Here is a 24,440-nt window from a genome sequence, read left to right as displayed (position 1 = left end):
TTGACTCGTTCCGGCGCTCCTTTTGTGTCGAGCATTCACATAAAAGCGATGCGGATATCCCCAGCCCTCGTCTCCTAATCACGGTCCCACGTCGATCTGCTGAAAGCCCACCCGTTTTCGTGAGTTAGCAGCGATGGAATCTGGAGCGAGCTCATCCGTCAATCGTCTGGACCGTGCGTCGAAGCCCAAAATCATGGGAGATCCGGCGTTCGCCTCCGGCTTTGGGAAGAAAGGGCGGGGGCCGGATGAGCCAGATACCTGTCGAATATGCCGGGGGGAAGGCTCGGAAGAAGAGGAGCTATTCTATCCCTGCAAATGTAGTGGGAGTATCAAGTTTGTGCACCAGAGTTGCCTGATGGAATGGCTTTCACACTCGCAAAAGAAGTATTGCGAGCTTTGCAAGACTCCGTTCCGGTTCACAAAGCTCTATGACCCAAATATGCCTGAAAGCCTACCCGCCCCGGTATTCTTAAAGGAGTTGATGGTTCATGCTGGCCGCTCGCTGCTAACTTGGTTACGCTTTTTACTCGTCGCGTTTGTCTGGTTAGGCTGGTTGCCTTGGTCCATGAGGGCAGTCTGGCGCGGATTATTCTGGCTTGCTGATGGGCGCTGGCCTGCATCTGAGGAGATCCAGGTCACAGCAGCAGTTGCCGCTAGTGAGAGCTTAAGTAGCCTTGCTGCTCAGGGCACATCGCCTGTTTCTCACGTTTTCGCTCCCATGTCGCCAACCACGGCCGCCATTCCACCGAGCCTCGAGTCTGCCATTCCGCAATTCCTGTTCCCTGTTTCATCGATATTAAATTTCACCGCCGGGGAGCCTTTAATCTATTCTATTGCCAAACGATTGCTAGTTAATGCTGTTGTACTTACAACTTCGACTTCAAGCCCGATGGACGCTGGCAACGCAACCGCATTAACGACTCGCCGCTTAAGGCAACCGTCATGGCTGTCAGACGTTGATTTCCTGAATAAATTAACGCCGTACCCTACCATAAACAATATACTAATTGACACTCTGGAGGGTCAATTAATCACACTGCTTGTGGTGATTCTGTTCATACACGTATTTCTTATTCGGGAATGGGTCGTACAGCAACAACCAGCAATGAATCTCGCGGAAGGTGAGCGGGAAGCAGTTGCTCAATTGCTTCAGGAAAATAGAATTAATCCTATTGTGGAACCGGAACCTGCTCATGGTGACGCTGGGGATCCCCCCCCTGCAGAAGAAGTACCACCGATCGTTGCACCTGTTCAGAGTGGAAATCTTGATCACGGCGTGCACGATAGATATCCTGCGGCAGACCCTCCGTTTGAAATCAGAGAAGCACCTCTAGCTGTCGAAAATGGTGTTCACGACAGCCTCACCTCCAGCGCTGATATCAGCCCTCATGTGGCCGTCGAGGACAGTCCATCTCAGGGTACTTCCCCTGGTTCGTTTGCTCCAAGCCCACCTTTGAATTTTAACGGTCACTCCCAATATCCATGGGGTTTCGGAGCCGAGGGTTCGAACGATACTCCATTATCCCGTAGGAGAAGTTCAAGTTTTCCAAGGTATCCTGATGTTAAACTGAACCTAGATGAATCCTCGCGCCGGGATCAAGTCGAGAACCTTTACCATTTCCCCGATTTTGAAATAATGCTACCCCAGGCCGATACTACAGCAAAAGGTCTTGGGGACGACTCCATACCCATCAATCAGCCAACTGAACCCGCCACTGATCTTGGACCGAACGATGACAGTGACCTTCAAAACCGGAGCCCGTTTTCACGTCATGCCCCAACATATGATTCCTTTGAGGAGCCAGCAAGACTCCCCTCGCCCATTTTTGGAAATAACGATAATAATTTGCCCGTAAATGGCTTTGATTTCCGCTCGAATATTGAGTTACCTGAGCTACAAACAGGCGTCAACGAAAATTCTCGTCTCTTTCGTGCCAGGGAAACGAACGGTGCAGAAAACGAACAGCCTTCGGCTGCACATTTGATACCACCTCAAGTTACAGGCGTCCGTCCAGCCAGATTAGCTGAATCACTGAGACGTGAAGCCCCTATCCCTCATGTGCACCCCCCAAAAAGTCTAAAAGACCGTGCGATAGAATGGTTTTGGGGCAACATCCCTCAACGAGACCCGGAGGATGAAAGAAACGACGATGAGCGCAGAGTTGAAAACCCAGCTCAAGAACGGCCATTTGTACCTTTCCGCCATGGCCAACGCATACCCGATGCTAATGAAGTGGGCAACAATGACCATGCAAACCGCGCAGCGCAACCTGCGAACGAGGGAGGTAACGATGCAGATGCCGTAGATGACGCAGACGACCTCGAAGGCGTACTTGAGCTGATTGGAATGCATGGGGCAATATTTGGCCTGCTGCAAAATGGAGTTTTTAGCGCTCTCCTCATTTCGTTTACAGTGACAGTGGGCATTTGGCTTCCTTACCTATGGGGCAAGATTGCTCTAGTTCTCTTGACGAACCCGATACGATTATTCATTGGAATTCCTCTCGCACTTCTGTCGATCATTGCCGACGTTCTTGTCGACACAGTTATCGGAAGCTTCGCTTACCTGGTATACATTGGCAATGTTTTAATAAGGGTTGCACTAGCACAGCTGGGAAAGAGAATCCCTGCCCTCGCCAAATTTTCTGCGAGCAATGCTATTACCAATGCTTCACTGAGTTTGATTGATGGAAGTGGTCAGCGATTAAAGCGTATTATGACGACGTTTTTCACCTTCCGCGATTCAGATGTGCCGATGTTTTCTGTGCTGGCTCATCAAGCTTTGCGGTTACACCAGGCTCGAATTACGGCGATATACCAGTTTCTTTTCAAGAGCATTAAAATGGCCGTTTACGATATCCCGGTGCATATACTTGCGCAAGACCCCAATAAGCCACTCCTTGAACGGCTTTCTATAGTGGATTCAACCAAACTACTGCCTGCTATTGCAGGTATTGTGAAAGTCTTGCACAACGCGGTGTAATCTGACTGAAATACCGCGATTTTCGAGCCTAAATAAACCAAAAATTATGCATTACCCGCAAGCATGGAGTCTGATTAGCTTACTGGGATACGAAAGATCGGGTCATCGCCATTCTCGTCGGTTATTGCTTCGCATCGCTTGTGGGCCTGACTTATCTTCGGCTTTCCACGTATTTCTCTGGGGAACCGCGTGGGCCGAGAGTCAACGGCGCCGTGGCCGAGCTTCTTCACCAAGCTGGTGGGGTGATGAAGGTGATTCTCATTATTGGCATCGAAATGATTGTCTTTCCACTTTACTGTGGTATCCTGTTGGATATTGCTCTCATGCCTCTATTTGAAAATGCCACTTTTGGTACAAGGTTCGCCTTTGCTACAGGTTCACCACTAACATCACTTTTCGTGCACTGGTTCATTGGCACTTGCTATATGTTTCATTTTGCTCTCTTCGTGTCCATGTGCAGGAAGATTATGCGCAATGGTGTCCTCTGTAAATATAATCCCCTGTCCCATGCGTCCCCGTCACTCTTGGCTAACAGGTTTTTAGATTTCATTCGAGACCCTGACGACCCGACCTTTCACCCTGTGCGTGATGTCCTCGAACGGAACGTGTCAACCCAGCTTCGAAAGATTGCGTTCAGTGCATTAGTATACGGTGCACTCGTCGTTGTCTGCATGGGTGGTGTGGTGTGGACTCTATCATTGACTCTGAGAGGAGTGCTGCCGTTACACTGGTCATCAAACGAACCGGTTCTAGAATTTCCTGTGGACTTACTCTTCTATAATATCGTCATGCCACTAACCATTCGATCTATCAACCCGCCCGATGTCCTACACAATATGTACGACTGGTGGTTCCATAAGTGCGCACGGTTCTTAAGGTTGACCGACTTTCTTTTTGGTGAGAGAAAGCAGGACGAGGAAGGATACGACGCCAATAGGACATGGTGGCAGCCCCTATCGGCTTCTTCAAGCAAACCGACAATGGAACCGCAAGACTCAAACAAATTCGTGCGCGATGGTAGATTTGTCCGCACTCCCGCATCCGACCAGGTTCGGATTCCGAAAGGAACGAACGTATTCCTCGAAGTTAACGAAGAGAACGAACGGCTAGATGGCAATCCCGATTCTGACGAAGGTTTGCATGGTAAAGCCAACGAGATGTTCACGAAAGTGTATGTTCCGCCAAAGTTCAGAACAAGGATTGCCGCTTTCCTTTTTTTGATATGGGTTTTCGCGGCTACAACTGGAGTGGGCGCCACAATACTGCCGCTCGTAATTGGACGAAGGATCGTTTCGTTTCTGATTCCGACCGATCACCGAATTAACGACATATATGCCTTCTCCGCGGGAATCTATAGCTTGGGCGGGATCGTTTACGCCATCTATCACTGCCATCAGGGAAGCAGCTATCTGCGACACCAAATGCAACTGGTGTCTTCGCCAAAACGACTCTTTCACAGGGCGTTAAAAATCCTGACTTATGTTTTCAATCTCGCATATACCTTTGGTGCATTTGCAATTGTGATACCGTCACTTTTCGCTATCATTACCGAATTGTATTTTCTTGTCCCGATCCATACCTATCTCAATAGTGAGGATACGCACATCATTCATTTTGTGCAGGACTGGACGCTGGGTGTTTTGTATACCCGGATGATGGCACGTCTTATGCTACGAAACGAGAATTCACAGCCTGCTGCGGCTCTCAAAGCCATTGTCCGCAAAGGCTGGTTTCGCCCTGACGTCAAATTTGCAACAAGGGCCTTTATTATACCTGCAATTCTGGCCACTCTGGTCGCTGTGCTAACACCTCTGCCGATCGGGCTGCTGGTGAATGCGACGGTTTTCAAAGGAGAGTCAGCCGCGTTGCATACGCAAGTCTACCGGTATTCTTACCCGGGGTTTCTCTTCCTCGTTCTTTTGGGCTGGGGGTTGCATCTTCTTCGGCGCCAGATCACCGTTTGGCGCATGAGCATTAGAGATGATGTCTACTTGATAGGGGAACGGCTGCATAATTTCGGTGAAAAGCGAGCGAGAGATGTGGGAGCTGCCAGGCGCATGATTAACCCCGCATGATCTATGTAAACACATTTCACTTTAGTCCTTAGCTTCCGGTTTTGTTTTCTATATGTACATATTCAATTCAATTCAATGCAATCTGTCGCTGTGAACCGCTTACATAAGTTGTTTGTTCTGTTTTATCTAGCTGTGGCTGAGTCTGTGGCTAGCGATTGTGGCACAGTCATTATGTCGCTAAGCCCAATGCGGCAGCCCCACACGCCAGGCTGCTGAATAACTGTGCGCGCTGATTGGCCAGACCGGCCTCCGCCCATTGCTTGTCGTCGCCGCCGCAGTGGAAACACGCGGTCCAGGCAACTTCATATGATGCTTGCTTCGCTGAAGACAAAAACCTCAGACAAAACTCGCTTCTAACTCCTCGTCTTCCACACAGATGGCAGCTGTCCTCTCCTGAACTGAATCTCCCGCTGTTTTGCCCACGATGTCAGTTCTCAGGGGTGGCTCGTTCTTCCAGAGACGGCTCACGAAACTCTATACAGATACCAAATCATCATGCGAAAGTGTCTCTACTGCCTCAAGGCCGAATGATGACCCAGAGTTGATATCCCTTAACCAGAGTCTTCGGACGCAAAAGGACCGCTTGCTAGCATGGGGCCTAGATTGGAGCGATGCAAATGCGGCACAGCCTAATGATATCGACGAAGCCCTGGCTGAGGCTGGCTTCAGCGATGTGGTCGCCAGCACCATGTCTTCTATTCAGGGGCTCCTGAATGAAGCAGAGAGGATGCAGCAGCCCGACATTCCCAAATCCTCTTCAGATGGATTGACGACTGGGGTTGTCAAGACGACGTGGACGGATAGCGAAATATCGAGGTCCAAGGTATTGCTGGACGAGCTGACGGCGAATATTGATACGCTCTATCTACTGTCTCGATCTCGACGAAATATGACCATGAACATCTCAAACAACCAATCGCAGCCACAGAGTCCTCACTCTCCATATTTACGCCGATCGGAAAAGGTGTCAAAGATGTCGATGTACCCAATGTCGTCCGACTCTAAAGCAGGTTCAGGCAAAAATTCCCATTCAAGGAAAGATAATTACAAAGGAGATATCCGTTTAGCTGGTGGTTCCGAGCAATTTTCTATGAGCAGCCTTGGTTTACATGTCAACACGTCTACTCCGAGCCACAGTGTCGTCCCTGACGAAAAACTCCTTCCCGCCTTATCCTTCACCAAAGAATTTTACATTGCGCGTGAAGCCCTTTACCTTTCTAATGGCGGAATCACCCATGCTTCGAATCCCCCGCCATATGAACCAGTTGCAGCGTCGTCGAATTCTCGAATCACAGGGCGCCTGCATTCGTCGGCTATTCCAGCCCTCCTTGCTGAAGGAGTGCACGGCACTTCGGTTCCTGTCTTGGTCGAATTCTCGCCGATACTTATGGAAATGCAGCATTCATTGGTATTACCGAAAAAGCAAAGATTGCAGCACCTCAGTCAAACCCTCCAGCGACTAGTTGACAATGCTAGGGTCTCCCATCTTGGATTACTGAAGTTCTTGGGTTATTTCATCGATATGACGCATTCTCGTTATGCATTCATTTATCAAATGCCAACGAGTATCCTCTCCCTACCAAGGCAACCTTCCGACCCAACACAGCCCAAGCCTCTTGTATCTCTCCTGCTCTCCGGTACCGATCATCAGGAAGCCCCGGTTCCGAATCTCGAGATCCGTTTCCAACTGGCGTATAGCCTTGTTCTTGCTGTTTTGCATATGCGGAGCCAAAACCTCGTTCACGGGAATATCAGCAGTCATAATGTTTTGATATTTCCCGGCATCGAGGTATCCAATCATGGCACTGTGGATAACTTTCCTGCTGATTTTCGCCATCCATACTTGACCTCGATGGTTCAACTCGAAAGTGAAAACAAGAACGCACCACCCGAACCTCTTTCCTCTAGCATGTACCGCCACCCGGACGATCGAAGAATTATCGCAGACCAATCGTCATGGGCATATGACCTTTATAGCCTAGGCCTGGTCCTACTTGAAATTGGCCTATGGACGCCTATTAGCAGGCTCTGGAAAATGAAGTATACCAATTCTATGTTCAAATCGAGGATTGAAAATGTTTACATCAAGAAACTCGGCGCCAAGTGTGGAGGAGCATATTTACAAGCGGTTCAGCTCTGCCTTGATGCGCCCAATTTTCACTTGTCGACATCACCTATGTCCGACCTGAGTTTGCGGATTCCACACACGTACCATTATCCATGGAACGAACCGGCAAAAGCTAACGAGTGGGACACTTTCTCAAAGAACTTCGCCTATACAATCGGAAAGGTTATATTTAGGTGTTGTAGCCTCGATATACTCGCTCCGCCTCCTGATACCGATCTCGAAGAATCTCTCCCGCCTCCTTTGAGCTTGGAAAATGAGTCGCACTCATTCCAAGAAATACCTCCGCAAGATCTTGGTCTGCCTACGGTTGAACCCGTTGTGCCCATCGACCTTGAGAATGAAGCTGTGCCCTCAATGGATCACGCTGGATCCAACTTGAAGTCTGAACCGAACGAGAGAAAAGTTCGCAAACGCACTCTCAAAAAGTGGTCGAACATTGAAATACCAGATTACCACTTACAGGCCTGGAACAAAACACTGATGCCAAAGTTAAGCAAATTGCTCCAAAAGATTCTGAAAGATTCAACAGAATCCTGCAGTGCTACTTTAATGGTTGCCGGTGAGACTGCCGAAGCCGCCAAAACGACAATCTGTGTGACTTGCGCAAATGTGCGCAAAGTAAAAGCCGCATTGAAGAAGCACTTTGAGTATGACCGCGAAAACTGGGATTTAATAGTTATCAGAGGAGATATCACGCGATCAAAAGTACCTCGACGACGTCGAAAAAAGGCTAAAAACAACAAAGCAACAGACACAAGTTATATGGATTTGAACCCTCATTACTGTCAAAGGCCTATCTGCGGTGCCTCAATTGGCGCATTTCGTTCAGATGAGCACCTCCCACCAGTTTCGTATGGAGGTGCAATTCTCGTGGATGGTATGCCTTATGGAATGACCGTTCATCATATGCTAGACAATCCCTGCGATGAGGACGAAGAGGACGACTGTCCTCCTCGATCGGCAGGTAATTACACGCAGAACCTGGAAATGCAAGATCAGGATTTCGCTTATTCTTGGTGCGATGATGTTCCGCCAGAGGCTCTGTACCCGTTTGAAATCACTGACAGTGAGGGTGCTGACGATCAATCTATCGCTCAAAGCATTGACGAGTCTTTTGATGACAACTGGTTGTCTGATGGCTATTCAAGCGATGAAACGGAGGATGTTGGCGACTTTGATATTGATGACGATGCAGCTTCAATTGGAGATACTGTAGGGGTGGACCCTTTCGACGAACCACGGATCATAGTCACTCAACCGGCTTTGGACGACGTGGAGGACGGCTTCTTTCCTGACCCAGAAGATAGAGACGATGAGCACCTTGCATGTCACTCACTGGGATATGTCCACGCATCTTCTGGCCTGCGACGATGGACCCGGGATGGAATCAAACATGAAGTTGACTGGGCGCTCATTAAAATTGACCCTGAGCGTATCGATGCTACAAATGTGGTACCGATTGCCACCACTTCCTCCGCGCCTTCACAGCAGCAAAGAAATTATCATCCGTCTAGCAGTTTTCAACAAAACCCTCAGGGCCAGTTCCAGAATCTCACCAAAGTAGCGAAGGTCGATGAACTAGGAGGTTTGCATGTGCAATGTTGTGGAAGAACAAGTGGCTTGCAAAGCGGACGTATATCCAAGGCAATGACTCTTGTAAAAATGCCCGGTCGGCATTCATTCTCCGTCAGCTTTTGCGTTGATGGCAATTTCGGAGGTATACCATACCCTCTTCTGCAGGCCAGTTCCGTTTCCCTGCTAATGTCAAACTGTTCCACAGTTCCCGGAGATTCTGGTGCATGGGTATTCGACAAAACTGGCCAGGTCTGCGGCCACGTTCTCGCATGGTCCGAAAAGAACCGAACCGCATACATCGCACCCATGGAGATCCTCCTCGATGACATTGCCCGCACCCTGGGCGCCAGGAGTGTCGCCCTTCCAGGAAGTGAAGAAGAACTAGCCTGGCAAAGCGCCATGACCGCCGCGGCCTCCTCTCGTGCAAACTTCACCGCAGCACCCACGAAACATAATCTCAATGTTGTCACAGACCAGTTACCATTGGAGCTGGGTAGACTGGCATTGGATCGCCTAGACGAGCCGCCACGTGCATTGCAGGGTTCCGGACCTCCTACTACGACCGGTGTTAGGAATCCAGGAACAACAACTTCGACCACTGCTGGTATAAAGGATGTCCCCGTCTCGAGACCAACGTCGTACAAAGGCGTGAATGCACTGATGTCTCATTCTCGTACCATGGAGCACCAACTAGCTTGATATCCGATGATAATGCCAACAATGATCACAATGATGCTATCCATGATGATGATAATGATTGATTTTTTACCATAGTTTCCTTTTGGCCAGCCGCTCTCAGCCTTTGATTGTTAACTACATGTAATCTACTCCATCCATGGTGGTCTCTATTCGAGAATTTATTATTATGCCCCGGCTACAGTGAACTTCCACTTCTTGATTATATAGAGCCTTTTGCAAACTCAGCCACAATTTGAATATATGTATCTTAACCCATTGGAATCTTTAAAGGCTAATTGGATCTAGAACTGTTTATCTAAGTCATTATCTCATTTACTTCTTTATCAATACCATCGAATGTGATAAGAAGACAAGAAATTGAAGGCGCAAAAGAAATGAACATAAGCATACCAATAAAATCAAGATACAACATAGCCGCAAGAACATCATTAATACATACAAAGGATGAAAGCAAACAGTCCCAACCGTATTGTAAGCCAGGTAAACAAATTTTGGCACAATAACCACTTTGAAACTCAACAGCCCCTCAAGCCCGACTCAAAAAAGGGGGGGAAAGAATACCCATTATCTTGACACTTTCAACAGATTTAGGAGCTGCCTAAGTATTTTAAAACAGCTTCCTTTTCTTCCAGCGGTAGCATGCTCAATACCTGCTGCACACCCTTCAAACCGCCTTCTTTGTCTCCCATCAATAACTGCGCAACCTGCATTGCAACCTTGTTGGTTTTCATCGCCTCAACCCGGTCGTACAATGTCTTCTTGTTTTCTTCATACCAGAGAGACACTTGGCGGTCGTCGTCTTCGAAGTCCCTATCTAATAATCCTGTCCAAGCCTTAAGCGTCAGAAGATTAGTTTCCCGAACAGTCGGTTCCGCGGCTCCGGGAGAAGTTGTAGGAGATGGACTTCTTGATGGCTCTGGACTATCAAGGGTCGGCTCAGTAGTAACAGACGCCATGCGTTTCAGGATAAGCTCTTCGCTAAGGCGGCGACGGAGACGCCAGTAGAAAAATCGACGCGCATTCTTCCACTGAAGGGGTTTGCGAATTGTGCCCTTTGCTTCCATGCGACCGGCACGATCGTGGAGATCAGCAAACTGAAGTGCAATCTGAAGATACACAGGCAATAATTGGCTTTCACGCTCAGTCATCTTGTTCTTGATTTGGGATAGTTTTTCGGCGCTGAGAGACGTGTCTTGAAGCGATCGTCGCAGGTCGCCATAGGTTTGATCGAGGCGAGCCATAGTATCAAGTTGTTTCTCGCGACGATATTTAATGCCAACGATACCTTCAGGTTCGAGAATGCCACCACGGGAATCTTCATCGGCATACATTTCCATTTGGTCCGGGTTGATGGTAGGATCGATAACGACCTGAACAGTAGATTAGTAGGCTGACTAATACGTAAAAATGAAAAGATACATACCCATGAGCCACCACGAAGCTCGCCAAACGGTGGAATATAAACGAAAACAGGCTGCTCATATTTCACAAGCGCGTCGACGATGTAGGAACCATACTTCAAGACCTCGTTGTACATGTCACGCTGGCCACCCGAGAAACCGCGCCAATTCGCCAAGATCATAACTGGAAGTTGTTCGCCATAATTGAAGTCCTTCAAAGCTTGGGCGGTTTTAAAGGCTGAGTTGGGGTACCAGACGCCGCCGGCTTCAGTTGTGGCCATTTCCATAGAATCCGGATTAGCAGGATCGGCCGGGGTGACATTGTCCACTGAACGAGTTTCGACCGCAATGACACCCATTGGAATTCCGCCGAGTCTAGCACGGCCGACCACGACAGTTCGAGCCCAGCCTCCAAGCGTTTCCTGGAATGAGTCTTTGTCAAATAAACCGGGGAGGAAGCCTTCTTCATCCTCCTTACCGCCGATGAGCCATCTCACATCATAGGTTTGCTTAGGAGGTGGATAGTACGCAATATCACGATCCCATGGATCCAAACTTGGCCGAATCGGGATCGAAGAGCCTTTGCGATCTGGGATAAAGGACATCCATTGAACAATCTTCTGAACACCTTCAAAATCGTCGTTGGCTGTCATATGAGAGACGCCGTTCTTATACATGATCTGAGTTCCACCAAGTTGCAGGTTGGATGTATACACCTCTCGCCCAAGAAGCTTGTTGATCGCCGGGGCGCCTGTCAGGATAATAGGTTGGCCTTCCACCTGAATGGCACGGTGACCTAGGCGAACTAAATAGGCACCAATACCGACGGAGCGACACGTCACAAGAGTAATGGTAAATATATCTTCGTAGGCTTTCGCGGTTGCGCCAGCGATGAGACCAGAACCTCTCAAGCATTCAACACCTAGTCCATCTTTGGCGCCCACAATAGTGGTAATCTTGTACCGGTCCTCACCATCGTCATGAACGAGTTCAGTGATGACATCCTTCGTCTTTCGCTCGTCGAGCTTCTTCTTAACTTCCGGTGTTAAGTAAAGGTACTTGAACCCAGCTTCTGGTTTCTCGGGATCGTTCCAAGCAACAGAGAAGTGTGGCATCAATTCCTCAGCCATGCCGATACGAGCACCAGAATTGGCCGACAGATAGACTCGTGGGATGCCTAGTTTTCTCGCAAGTTCGGTACATTTGTGGAAAAACTTATCTTCTTGTGGCCCGAAAGAGCCAATTTGGTAGGTGATATCGTTAGCAATAACGACAAATCGTCTACCACGGGGATATTCTGGGGTCCTTGCAGTGATAATCCAACCAACCATGCCGTGAGTGTTGGTTCCAGGTTCTCGGGAAACTTCGACTAAGTGATCGGAATCATCGAGAACGAGCTCACTGTAGTCCATACATCCGCCCTGAGGAGGCCGCTTGTCGGCGAGTGACGGCTGAGAAGCGACAGCGTCAGCCCAAGCATTTTGGAAGGCCTGTCGGAAAAGTTCAGGGAAATCATAAACGTATTGGGTTCCCATTAAATGAGCCTTGTAACGCTTAGGCTGGAGCCATTCCTTCGTCGGGTAGGGCGTAGTCACTGGACGAAGGTGCATTGACCCAATTTTGGTGGTACCACCAATGCTATGGAATACCCAGTCTCCTTTTTCAGATTTCCTTTCCACATACATCTCAACTTGAATGATATACCCTGATGTATTGGTAATCACAACACGAAGAGGATAAGGCATGCCGGTGGTATTGTCAGTGCAAAGAATTCGAATTTCGGCTCCAGTGACACGGAGGCGCCAAAGGCGTCGACCGAATCGTTCCAAGAAGCCTGCCAGCGCTTGTTCCACGTCAGATGGCTGAAGCTGGAAAACCGGCGTGAAGTTGATGAAAATGTGATTTAAGTCAGAGTTATTATTTCCGATGATTTCTAAAGCATCCAGAATATCGTTCATCAGATTGTCCGCTTCGGAGATCAGATATTCTGCTGTGGGTATATCGTCTCGTAGACGGCCGGGTCGGACAACAGCACGGGTGAAATATCGTTTATCAGAGGCCGCCTCTTTGGCGGGACCTTTTCCGATTGCTTCGTAAACGTGAATATTTCTATTCTCCGTGAACACAGGGCTGATATTGAATTTGGACAGACGGCCAAGTTCAAGTTGGAAGGCCAAGGCGGGTTCACTGTGACGAATGCTCTCATCTTCGTCGTATGAAGGGCCTCTAAAAGTGAAGTATCCAGGGTAGGTTCCATCCCCGTGGCCGCAGACAAATGTTATCCTTCGAACACGGCGAGCCTGCAATTCGTCCTTATAATCTGACATAATCTTGCTGAGTCGGGAAGCAACTTCCTTGTCGTCAAGACCCTCCATATCACGGATAGCGATATTGCAAACGCCGATAAGTTCATCGCGTTCAGGTCGTGGTAGTGGCTTCCGTTTCGCAGCCAAGTCGAGAGCGTTATTTGAGCCGGATTTATGAACACGGTCTGATAGTGGGAACACTTCCAAAGCCCGAGAAAGTACCTCCTCAATCTCGTCAAAGTACTGCACAGGAATCAACACACCTTTTCGGATCGGTTCGTTTCCAGCTTTATTGACTAAATACGACATGTCACTGATGGAGCTGATCTTTTTGAATGGGTTATTTTCTGTAGTCGGGGTGCTCGGGACGGATGGGTTAGTCGAAGCACTGTGCATTCCGAATTCTGCCTGTGGAACTTTTCGCAGGACGAAATCCCATGAAATGAAGAATGGGCTGTCCTGGTCATTGTGATATTGAACACCTTGGAGATCATAAGCCCGATAAGCCCGACGAACATAAACTTCGAGAGCTGCTAATGAAACCCATTGATCTTGATGGCCAAAGAAAAGAGGAAGGACGTCAAAGACTGTGTACTTGGAGTCCACAACCTCCTTGAGCACGTCAATATCGGGTTCTCGATGATCCCATCCGGTCTCACCGTATTTCGACTGAACGACAGAAGATCGTAGAATATGTTCCATCTGAGCCATACGCTCTTCCAAAGACGGCAAAGCGCATTGAATAAGGAGTTCTCGAGCTTTTAAGGCGACCTTAGCACAAGCTCTGGATTCAAGGTCTGCCAGTTTCTTCAGTATTGGCTTCAGATACTTCCCAACATTCGGGGTAGTTGGTTTATTTGGTCGGTATGTCTCAAGAATCGCGAGCACCAAATTGTTTTTTCCACCAACCTTGGAGTGGGAAAGCACGGTCTGGATCACATTGCCAATGTCGTCTCTGTGTTCGTCTCGCAATTTCAGGATCACGTCCTCATCGCGGATATTTCTCTGGGCAAAAAGGTGCTCTACATTCCAATATTGCTCCAGAAGGGCGGCGATCACGTTGTATTCATGGACTCTCAAACCCTCGCTATAGTCCTGAATTACTTGGATTAAAGGATCCAGCGTGACCTTTAGTGATTCAGCGTCCGCAGGAGAAACATTGTCGTCTAGGAAGCGAGTGAACGTCTTCATCAAAAGCGCAGCAGGGAAGTCGGATTTTCGGATTTTCGATTTTTCAATCACTTGAGTCAGCTGGGCATCAAGTTTCTGTGGCATTCGGGAATGAAGCGCAGAAACCTGTGCATTCCATTCGCCGTATGGCAAGTCAGGCTCTCTCAATACGTCAACTAATTCTGCCAACGTAGGAGACATAATAACTTGATTATCAAAGCCAAGGAGGATGTCTTGCAAGATATTGTGGAGCAGCTTAAACCGCTGCGGCGGTTTGTTACCCACAACTTGAGGAAGACCCATATCTGGCATTTGTCCGAGGAACGGCTGAGCATGTTTCACTCTGGACGGGTCATCCAATGTGAGGATACCGAGAATATCTCCCGCCTGCAGGGTCGCGCCAGGCTGTTTGATGAATTGTACGACACCATCTTCTTGAGCAATCAAAGGCATATATAGCTTCATGACTTCAATTCCGGCAAAGACTTCACCGGCATTAACATGCGCCCCGTTTTCCACGGTATAATGCACCAGTTTTCCTGGGCTAGGTGTTCGAAGTTGCGTGGGGTCGTTTTCTTCTTCAAGGAGGCAAGTTTTGCCATCCACACTTAAGCGAATGGCAGCAGGCTCATCTTTCCAGTACACATTGTGGCTTCGTCCATTTAGCGAAACAAGAAGTCCGCCATCGGCCAGGGCGCGGACGCCAACCAAGCATTTCGATCCGTTTATAAACAGGTGATAGCTATCGGAGCTTGCCCTAGTCGCGGTAAACTTGTATCTGGTGTCCTCATAGATGAAATCAATCGTGAACACTGTTTTAAGGACATCTTTGGCTGGTACTTGACCCTTTTCAAGGCCCTTTTTGTATTCCGCAATGCAAGCTTCACTTGCTACGTGAGCTTGAGCAACAGCTCCACAAATAACCGCGACAACAGGGTCTGGGCGTTCGGCGGTTAGTTTTTTGGTGATAAGTTCGTCGAGCCAGCCGGTGGTGATGGTGTTGTCTTCGAAAGCAGGGGTTTCTAAAAGTTTGATGAGGTATTCGACAGTGGTTCGGAAGTCACCACGGATACTCAATTCTTTCAGAGCCATAACCATGTGTTTTCTAGATGCCGATCGATTCTCTCCATAGGCGAAGATATGACCAAATTGAGAATCGGAAAAATTATGAATGCCACCAGAAGTCCCAACAGAGAAGTAACCCCACACATTAGAGCTGCTGCGGAAGTTGAGCTCGTGCATTGTTCCGCTAGATGGCTTGAAGCCTTCGCCGGGGTCTTCGGAGGTAATACGGCAGGCTGTGGTGTGACCTTTTGGCTGAGGGCGTCGCTGAGCTTTAAGACTATCCTCGTTGGCGAAATCAAAATCGATCTCTGAACTGGTGTTGACATCAACGCCGTACAAGAGTCGAATATCTCGGATTCGATGCAAGGGGATACCCATAGCAATTTGAAGCTGGGCAGCTGGTAAATTAACTCCAGTGACCATCTCGGTAGTTGGATGTTCAACTTGCAATCGTGGATTCAGCTCTAGGAAATAAAACTTGTCATCGGCGTGGGAGTACAAATATTCCACGGTACCTGTCGAGACATATCCGACGAGCTTTCCGAGCCTCACCGCAGCTCGTTCCATGGCCTGGAAAGTAGCCGGTTTCGCAATAGTGACAGGTGCCTCTTCAATAATCTTTTGGTGACGACGTTGAACGGAGCAGTCCCTACCGAAAAGGGATATGTTGTTGCCATACTGATCAGCCAACAACTGGACCTCTAGATGCCTGGCATTCCCAGCGAGTTTCATGATGAAGATGGGAGACCCGGGTATTTCACTTGCAGCGGCGTTATAGAGGTTGACAAAGTCCTCCTCCCTCTCCACTTTACGAATACCCTTTCCACCACCTCCCTCCGAGGCTTTAACCATGACGGGAAAACCAATAGCTCTGGCCTTTTCCAAGCCTTCTTGTGGGGAATGTGTGCATCCAAGGTCGTAAATACTATCCTCAACTGTAACAATGCCATTATCGTCAACTCTAACTTCATCGACTCCCGTACCGGACCACGGGATACACGGCACCCCAGCATGTTGCGCGACGATAGTAGAGGAGATTTTGTCACCAAGCGATCTCATAGCTGACCCGGGAGGGCCGATGAAAATGATCTTCTTTGGCGAAGCCGCTAAAGATTCAGGAAGTTTTGGGTTCTCAGATGCGTGGCCCCTAAAAGTCTGTTAAGAATATGCGCGCAAACCCGTGGCTACAAGTGTTTCTTACCAGCCAGCCCACACCGCATGGACACCCATTCTCTCCGCAATATCGACGATAAGCTCGACGTTGGCGAAATTGTTATTGTTCGTGCCTCCCGGAACCTATCGTACCACAATTAGCCTCTAGATCCTCCACAACTTCCAAGTTCACAATCCAAAGTTCATTACCTCCACATATCGATCAGCCATTCGAATATAATCTGCATTTGCCTCAAGATCTTCCGGGGTGGCCATAACCGTGAATTGAATAACGCGCTCATCACCAAATGTATCGTAGGCCCATTTCCGGACTGATCTGATTTCTTTCACCGCAGCAATACCATTGTTCGCAATCAGAACCTAAAACAAAGAGAAAGTTAGTGCCTCAAGCTTACGACAAGTGATAAAACTAGAGACGCGTTGCCGAGAAGCACGTACAGAAGTAATGACAGAGTGACCATCATGCTGGGCAACGAAATCCTTGACCGCACCTGGCGGAGCGAGATCTAAGCGGTTACCGCCAATAAAATGCGAGGGAAGGTTGTGCTTTGCAGCATAGGAGCTGCCATAGCCATTCGTGGTCTCTGGCATGGTGATTAATCTAAGGGGATTATTGAGTAACGAGGTTCTATTGAAACACCAGCACAATGCTCCGAATCCGACAGCGCAGTGAGTAGCGTAATAGTGTCAAAGCTGGAATCGAAATCCTTTATTTCCAAAGTATCAACGCGTAGTAGAATCGAAATAAATGCGCCGAATTAGCACCGCAAAACCCGACCCGCCGTGATGCTCATCCGCGAGATAAGAATCATAGAAGAATTGGTGTTTGTTCGGAGGAGCACAATCAAACCGAAGCTGCCTCCCAAAAGACGGCGGGTGAGAAGGAAGAGAAGAAGAAGGGAGGGTATGGAGACTGAATGAGAGGAAGTCAAGGAGCGGGAGAGGGTGGAAGAGATGTCGTTGAAGAGAGCTGAGGAAGGTTCAGCACAGAAAACCGCACTCCATCCTCCGTTCCGCTGGTACCTGAAAGCCTGTAATTAAAACGCGGAAATACACAACTGCGTACCGTGGGAAGCCGCTCCGTCCGCATCCAGGGGTTCTGATTGGTTTCCAGTGTAATTTACGTCATCAAGTCCTGGGTCCTTGGTATGGCTTTACAGCTCGGTCACAACATTTCAACAAATTGTTGACGCAGCTTTAGGATAGAATCTTCATCTGTCCTCGAAACAACTGTTTGTCCAAGGAGAAGAAACAGACACATCGCTCTTTGATGCAACACTTCCTCCAGCTTCAAGGGCCTGCACCCGCCAGCCCATTCAATCCTTCCTCTGTCACCTCAGTTCAGCTCAAAGAAAGTCGCCGATGCACCAACACACCTTCAACAGCCCTCGAAACCATATTTCCGCCAATGCCATCCTCCCCAAATGTCACTCAAACCACATAAGCCTCGCAAGGGCCTTCCACCACCCTGCTCCCCCTTTTCCCCCCAACCCAACCCCTTAACCAATGCCCCCACCTTGTTGAGATCTCACGTAAGAAATATGCACACATGAATTAATTCTGCCATCTCCGTATTTTCAAAGCTCCATCCCAGCATCAGCCGATCTTTCGCCCTCAGTGCCAAAGCGGGACCTTTCCATCGCTCTGATTGGCTGCCCACCGCATTCTTTCCACCCCAACAAAAACTGCAGTCGAACTTTCCTGTTTCAGCCTTGCTTAAACAGGACTAGTGCAGGCGTCGGAGCTTAAATCGATCTCGACCAATCACAAGCTCCGCAGACATCTGATAAAGTGGGCGGTGGTGACAGGGCGGCGGGATCTGAAAACTCCACCGCTTCTGCGAGATTCTGGCGCCAAAGGTTGGGTTTAAACTATATAAACCAAGATTTATTACCTCCCAGTCTTTACAAGTTTAAATTGACCTCGATCTTTCAATTCGACACTCTAGACCCTTCTGGGGAGGTGCGGGAAAAAAGTTAAACAAATGGAATAAAGCGAGCGACGAGAAACTAAGTGCAGTGATATACACACCGACGCGGATTTGATCTGGTACAAAAGAAAAGCAAACCACTGCCCGCTACCAGCAAAAGCAATAACAGAGCTGCCGGGGTCTAAGTTGTGGTTTATGAAGCTTATAAAGGAAAGTAAACACGGGACCCTCCTAATCTCCTGTGAACAAGGACTCCACTGCCAAACTCCGGAAAGGCAGCCAGCAATGCCTAATCCATCCCATATCGCAGTTTAAATAAGTGTGGGAAAAAAATCTTCATATCGCACATTAAAGGGAAGTGTGATTAATAGCGCCCTGGACCTGAACTAACAAAAGGAGGATATATGCCAGCCGTAAAATTCATAGCGCCATGAGCAGTGGTCCCGAGGAAAAAAGGAAAGGAAAAAAAGAGAAAAGCAAGGAGGTTGAGACATGTACGTGCGCAGACAGAGCTCAGGAATCAATATGTCTCTCCAAATGCGTTGATGTCGTTCTTCCGCTCCGGTGATATCATTTCACCTTCTCGGCGGTCTAAATTCACGCTAATGTGTCGCCCATGCGAGATTGATGATGCCGTTGATCCCGCGCTCTGCCTCTTCCTGTGGCTCGGAGGTGCCGGAATGCTTGACGGCGGAAACTGTCGCGTATTGATAGTAGCAGGCCGAGACGTTGGCGTTGAGACTTCTGCGCCATCTTCATCAATGTACGACATGGTGGTCGACGGGTTGTAATTGCTGAGTGATGATCTTGGCCGCCTGCCTTCCGATTCGCTGGTTGTGGAATGCGTTGCGACTGGCGTTTTGGTTAGACTTTGGCGGCTTTCAGGCCGGCGAAATGGGATAGGGCCTGAAATCTGGCTGTTGGAGTAACGGCTAGAGGCGCTCGTACGGCTACTTGGCCTACTATCAACGGTTCGCGACCGAGAAGGCGTTGATTGTGGAATGCCGAATGGGCTTGGACCGATGCGTGATGGAGTGATGTCGCCTTCCCTAGTACTAGAAATGCCCCCGCTTACGCGCTTCCTTGCATTTCGCATGGTGACAGTGGAGGGAATATAAGCCTGTGCAAGCATTGTGCTGGCCCTTGGTGACATTTTTGGTGGGGTACCGTTTGGTGCAGGAAGCCTCGACCTGGCTGAATGTACCCTTTCCTCAAGTTTTTGCATCTTGCCGATGAGGCCACGAATTTGGTAAAGTGAACCCGATTTGGGAATCGTAGTATGAGGCGACTGGGAATTCGATGTAGACCGACGGTAGTACAAGGTGGGCGCACCTCGTCCATTCGAGGCAGGAGGGGGGGCTCCGCGAGAGTGTCGCGGAGGCCGTGACTGCGATGAAGGTTTTTGAAAGGATTTAAGATCTGAAATCGAAGTTCTCGGCCGCGAGAGGGTGGGAGTTGCGGGTGCCTTATCCACCTCAGCGGATCTTTCGGAGCAAGGTGGTGACGGTGGAGTGACTGCGTCAGAGTTCACAGAAGAAACAGATTTCGCCGGCGGGGTTACGATGGAGGGAGAGGATGTGGTAGTTGTGGTTGGCGAGCGCTCCAAATCTTCTAGCGGATGTAGGTTGGAGATAGTTGAAGAGATAGAAAAGTCCCTTCCCCTCCTCTTCAGTGACTCCGCCTTGCGAAGCTTCTCTTGGACAATGTGCGTCTCAACTTTTAGATCAGAGAGCTCGTCACGCAGGCGCTGGTTTTCAATGCGTAGCGATTCGCGCTCCTGCTCTCCATTTTTGATTTCCCCTTCCAAAAGCACTCCCCGCTCGATTGAGACGTTGTATTTTGACTCGAGATCTTCCAGAGAGGAGGTGGTATGTCGAGCTTGGCGCTCAAAGTCATCGTTAGCTACTTCGATATCACGTAGCTTCAGTTGAAGGCTTCGATTTGTTTCTCGCAGAGTAGTTATTTCCTTCTGGAGGAGATTTTGCGCCGAGTTGGCCTCCGCCTTGGCCTGCTTGTATTTTGTCTGTGAGAGTCAGTGGGATCTTTCGGAAGATGCGACCGCACATAGCGCTGAAAGAACGGATACGCCAGCCTAAAGTCAAGGGTTCTCACCTTCCATTCCTCGACTTCATAGCCCAAGCTTTCCACTTTCTCCTTCAACTTCCTTTCCCTCTTCTCCGAAGCTTCGATGTCCTTCTCTAGCTCTGTTTCTAGCTCTCGACTGGAGGCCTGGAATTCGGCGAGCTCGACCTCCAACTGTTCATATTGAGCTTTGTAGTAGGCAATGGCCTCGTCAGAAGATGTAGAGTTCTTGAGCGATGAAGATGGTGGTTCGTCAGGCATCGCGATCACCAGGACGTTGGCTGGGGGAACCGAGATCAAGAATATCCGTGGGTAGGCTATGGAGAATCAAAGCAGAAGCGGTGGTGGGCTCCTTTCAAGTATTTTGGGTAAAAGATCTCGGTACGTCGCCGCAGTTCAGTCGTGATAGGGGATCCCAGCCGTGACGGAGGGAGATGAAACAGGCGATGATGAAAGGAGGGTGCCGACCACAGCGAGCAGACTATGCTGAGGACATGGAGCGCACGTCGAAATCCCCTTTGACTTGCTCGTCACGGACAAAAAGACGCTCTCAAAGCTGACCTACCGTTCTGACTCCTTAGTTCCGGACCATGGTTTGTTGTTTGTTGACGGTATCGTCCCGGGTGCATCCTCGTTATTGCGTTCGGGTCAGGCATGATGTTTGGGGTTCACATGCGCTTATGTAATCCTGCAGCCACGACAACGGCGTCAATCCCGATCGGGCTAGCGCGCTGCCCATCCGCGGTCACCTGACGGCTAGCCGCTTTTGACGTTGAGATCGAAGGCAAAGTGACGTGCACATTACGGGCGGCCTATCGTCGACACCGCAATCCATCCGCATCTGACATCAGGCCCTGCGAATCCATCTGAATCTGCTCTGGTAGGTCTTCTATTTCCACGCTTTGTATACCCGCTGTCTCTTTTGGTCACTTCACTCCACTTTTCTCTCCGTCGTTTGCCCTGCACGATGCGCATCTCTCCTTTGTTTTGAACACACCTCTCCTATCACCACGCACGGTTCCATCTTGGCCCCATGGCTGATGGACCTCCCAGCGCTAAGCCGCGCCTGTTTCTCTTGACATCCAAACTCTCCCTCGGACTCGTTGTCTCATGCTAATGGAGCCTAGTGGAAGCTCTCAGTTTGTCCCGGCATGGCCGGCACCGGCGCCATGGCAGACACAACCGATTTGAGCCTCGATGCTCCTAGTGACCTCCAGGATATACCTGACATCTCCATGGACTTGCTTCCACCGCCAGAGGGCACATATCCAGACCGCGCTACTCTACTCGCGGCCGTTCAAGCCCATGGAAAGGCCCACGGTTACAATGTCGTAGTGAAATCCTCGAGCACTCCAACAGAAAAGAAGCCCGGCCGGACAGCGAAGGTGTGGTTACGATGTGACCGCGGTGGCCAATACAGGCCGCGGAATGGGCTGACGGAAGAGACACGGAAACGGAAAAGAACGTCCCGTCTTATGGATTGTCCTTTCATGATGGTTGCTGCGGGAAACCCGGGCATCTGGACGCTCACGGTTCTGAACCCAACTCATAATCACGGCCCGGTCACTGAAAAGCCCCGACCGGCTCCTCAAAGTAGAGTGAAAAAGGGCCAAGTCAACGCGATTCCGTATGACTGGCCGCATGACGCGACTTTCACCCCATTTATGACTGCTTTGGTTGTTATTGATATGCAGCGCGACTGTACGTGCATATTAATAGTATTGTGTAGTCCAGGACCTCCTTGACATGCTAACTCGCCACTTTTGCAGTTTGTTCACACGGGGGTTATATGGAGTACCAGGGCTACGATGTCGCAACCGCCCAGATCCTTGTGCCAAGATTACAACGTTTGTTAAGCGCATTTCGAAGTTCAGGATTTCCTGTCTATCACACCCGTGAAGGTATGTCTTTTCGAAGCGTCGTTGTCCAATAGTCCAAAGTTATTAATCTTTCTTAGGCCACCGCCGTGATCTTTCTACTCTCTCAACCAGAGAGAATTTCAGATCTCGCAACAATCCCTCCGGCGCTGGCATAGGCGCAGACGGCCCTCTTGGGAAATTTTTAATTCGCGGGGAGCCGGGGCATGATACTATAGCGGAGCTTTACCCTATTCCCGGCGAGCCAGTAATTGACAAGCCTGGTAGGGGTGCTTTCACACACACAGATTTCGAGCTTCTTTTACGAAATAAAGGCGTGAAGAACCTTGTTCTTGCTGGCCTAATGACGGATGTAGCCGTTTCTACTACAATGAGAGAGGCCACCGATCGCGGGTTTGACTGTCTCCTGTTGGAAGACGGAACGATAGCACACGATCCGAACTCGCATATAAGTGTTTGCGAGTCGATCAAGAAAGAAGGAGGTGTTCTTGGCGCCGTAGGCAAGCTTGATGATATTGTACGGGCAGTGGAAAATTTCAGGTCAACGACCGTCAAAAGACTTGCCCCACAAATGGCTACATGACCATGTGAGCAGTTAATAATACGTCATTTATTTGGCCATTTAATGGGATAACCTTTTTGGGTGCGAAAGCACGAAGGTGCCGAAGGATTCCCCTTTTTTAGTTTTGCGGTTCTTTTGGTCAACGGGACCTCTGCTGTTGTATATTATTAGCTATTGCGCATTGTTATCTGGTGTGTTTTGCAGCGATTTGGAGAATGGGTTGGCACAAGTGGGTAAATTCTGTCTACACTTAGTACCTAACAATAATCTTTTGACGTCAAGGGGTATCATATCTCGCCGTATTTGCCGGACTCATCTGACCAAACTGAAAGTCCACGAAAAAGCAAGTCATCAAACATAAAAGGCCAAAGACAAATCGTGATCCTAGTGTTTTCAACTCCCACCACATGCTCCCCTAATGCCATACTGAAGCCCGTGATACGGCTCCTCACCACCAAGCCCAAAATACATTACGCCGAGTCATATTAAACAGGCTTATAACCACTTCTTCCCCGCCGCTAGCACCCTGCTTCGAAATACAGGGCTTGTAATGTCCTTTCCCCTTTGGTAAAATGGGCTCATGACAGTTTTGACCCAATTTTCATACACTTCGCTCATGAACTGGCGTATTGCCTCTTCGGTCTGTGGAGATGTGGGATTATTCGCAATCGACGAGGAAGACGCGCGGCTGGTGCCGGCGAGGGCTGTAGAGGGTGAGGGCTGAAGAGGCTGATGGAGCAGGAGGAAGCGTACGCCGGAGCCGGTTAGGAAGGCGGAGACGTAGGCTGATGCGGGAGGATAGGTATCGATATGCTTGAGATACCTATTGAGATTGGATTAGATTTGAAAGGCTGTGCAACCGGAATTTGGGGGAGTATACATGGCGCCATTAGTCCACTGTACTTCTTCTACGATATCCAGACTGGCATGGACGATGAACTGGTTCATGAATCTTGAGCCGTCAGGGAAGCGGAATCTTGGGACGCCATCACCACCCCCTTTTGATGTACCAAAGGCCTGGCTGAAGAGTGGCGAGTCGGTTGGTGATAAAATGATAAAGTAGTAGGACATTCTAAATTTGAAATTTGTTGAGAGTCTTCAGGCAATTCGCCAAATACTCTGGAATCGATATCAAATTGATCCTCTACTGTCCTGTGTTGACTGCAGACCGGGGACCTTAAAAAAGGATCACGTGATAGAGATCTTGGGCGCTGGGGCGTTTCCTCCGCCCGCATTCAATTCATCCCTTGAGCCGTTGCTATCTATCCCCAAGACAACTACGAATCAGGGCGAGTGACGAATACAAAATTTGTAATCGCATGGGACTCAGCCTTATTATCCGTGCACGATGGCCCCGCCAACTCTCTCGTATGGCCTGAATCTAGCTCCTCAGAAGCCGCAGCCCGCCACCTCCG

The 24,440-nt window shown here is 49.2% G+C and overlaps 7 protein-coding genes across 7 annotated transcripts in view; 4 read left to right on the top strand and 3 right to left on the bottom strand.

Moving 5' to 3' along the window:
- Positions 1-133: 133 nt before the first annotated feature.
- On the top strand, positions 134-5,058 carry UREG_00791 (uncharacterized protein; the record flags this gene model as incomplete). Its single annotated transcript, XM_002541231.1, has 2 exons — positions 134-2,951; positions 3,062-5,058. 2 exons carry the CDS (start codon positions 134-136, stop codon positions 5,056-5,058), a joined length of 4,815 nt encoding a protein of 1,604 aa, XP_002541277.1.
- Positions 5,059-5,482: 424 nt separating this feature from the next.
- Positions 5,483-9,522, top strand: UREG_00790 (uncharacterized protein; the record flags this gene model as incomplete). The annotated part of the gene is made up of 2 exons (XM_002541230.1): positions 5,483-9,365; positions 9,446-9,522. The coding sequence occupies 2 exons, from the start codon at positions 5,483-5,485 to the stop codon at positions 9,520-9,522; spliced, it is 3,960 nt and encodes a 1,319-aa protein (XP_002541276.1).
- A 525-nt stretch (positions 9,523-10,047) lies between these two features.
- On the bottom strand, positions 10,048-17,165 carry UREG_00789 (acetyl-CoA carboxylase; the record flags this gene model as incomplete). Its single annotated transcript, XM_002541229.1, has 5 exons — positions 10,048-10,830; positions 10,884-16,548; positions 16,603-16,697; positions 16,764-16,934; positions 17,013-17,165. The coding sequence occupies 5 exons, from the start codon at positions 17,163-17,165 to the stop codon at positions 10,048-10,050; spliced, it is 6,867 nt and encodes a 2,288-aa protein (XP_002541275.1).
- Positions 17,166-19,024: 1,859 nt separating this feature from the next.
- UREG_00788 (uncharacterized protein) lies at positions 19,025-20,847 on the bottom strand (the record flags this gene model as incomplete). Its single annotated transcript, XM_002541228.1, has 2 exons — positions 19,025-20,527; positions 20,617-20,847. 2 exons carry the CDS (start codon positions 20,845-20,847, stop codon positions 19,025-19,027), a joined length of 1,734 nt encoding a protein of 577 aa, XP_002541274.1.
- Positions 20,848-21,737: 890 nt separating this feature from the next.
- Positions 21,738-23,046, top strand: UREG_00787 (uncharacterized protein; the record flags this gene model as incomplete). Its single annotated transcript, XM_002541227.1, has 3 exons — positions 21,738-22,287; positions 22,356-22,487; positions 22,544-23,046. The coding sequence occupies 3 exons, from the start codon at positions 21,738-21,740 to the stop codon at positions 23,044-23,046; spliced, it is 1,185 nt and encodes a 394-aa protein (XP_002541273.1).
- A 474-nt stretch (positions 23,047-23,520) lies between these two features.
- UREG_00786 (uncharacterized protein) lies at positions 23,521-24,096 on the bottom strand (the record flags this gene model as incomplete). Its single annotated transcript, XM_002541226.1, has 2 exons — positions 23,521-23,848; positions 23,906-24,096. 2 exons carry the CDS (start codon positions 24,094-24,096, stop codon positions 23,521-23,523), a joined length of 519 nt encoding a protein of 172 aa, XP_002541272.1.
- A 277-nt stretch (positions 24,097-24,373) lies between these two features.
- The window catches only part of UREG_00785 (uncharacterized protein), a gene marked incomplete at both ends in the record, with an annotated part of 1,255 nt that continues 1,188 nt past the window's right edge, over positions 24,374-24,440 (top strand). Inside the window, one exon of the mRNA XM_002541225.1 lies at positions 24,374-24,393. Within this exon, the coding sequence (XP_002541271.1) occupies positions 24,374-24,393 (20 nt within the window). The remainder of the gene's footprint in view (positions 24,394-24,440) is intronic.

This window comes from Uncinocarpus reesii, genomic scaffold (genome assembly GCF_000003515.1).
Source record: "Uncinocarpus reesii 1704 scaffold_1 genomic scaffold, whole genome shotgun sequence".
Taxonomy (NCBI): Eukaryota; Fungi; Ascomycota; class Eurotiomycetes; order Onygenales; family Onygenaceae; genus Uncinocarpus; species Uncinocarpus reesii.
This window is presented reverse-complemented; position numbering and strand designations above follow the sequence as displayed.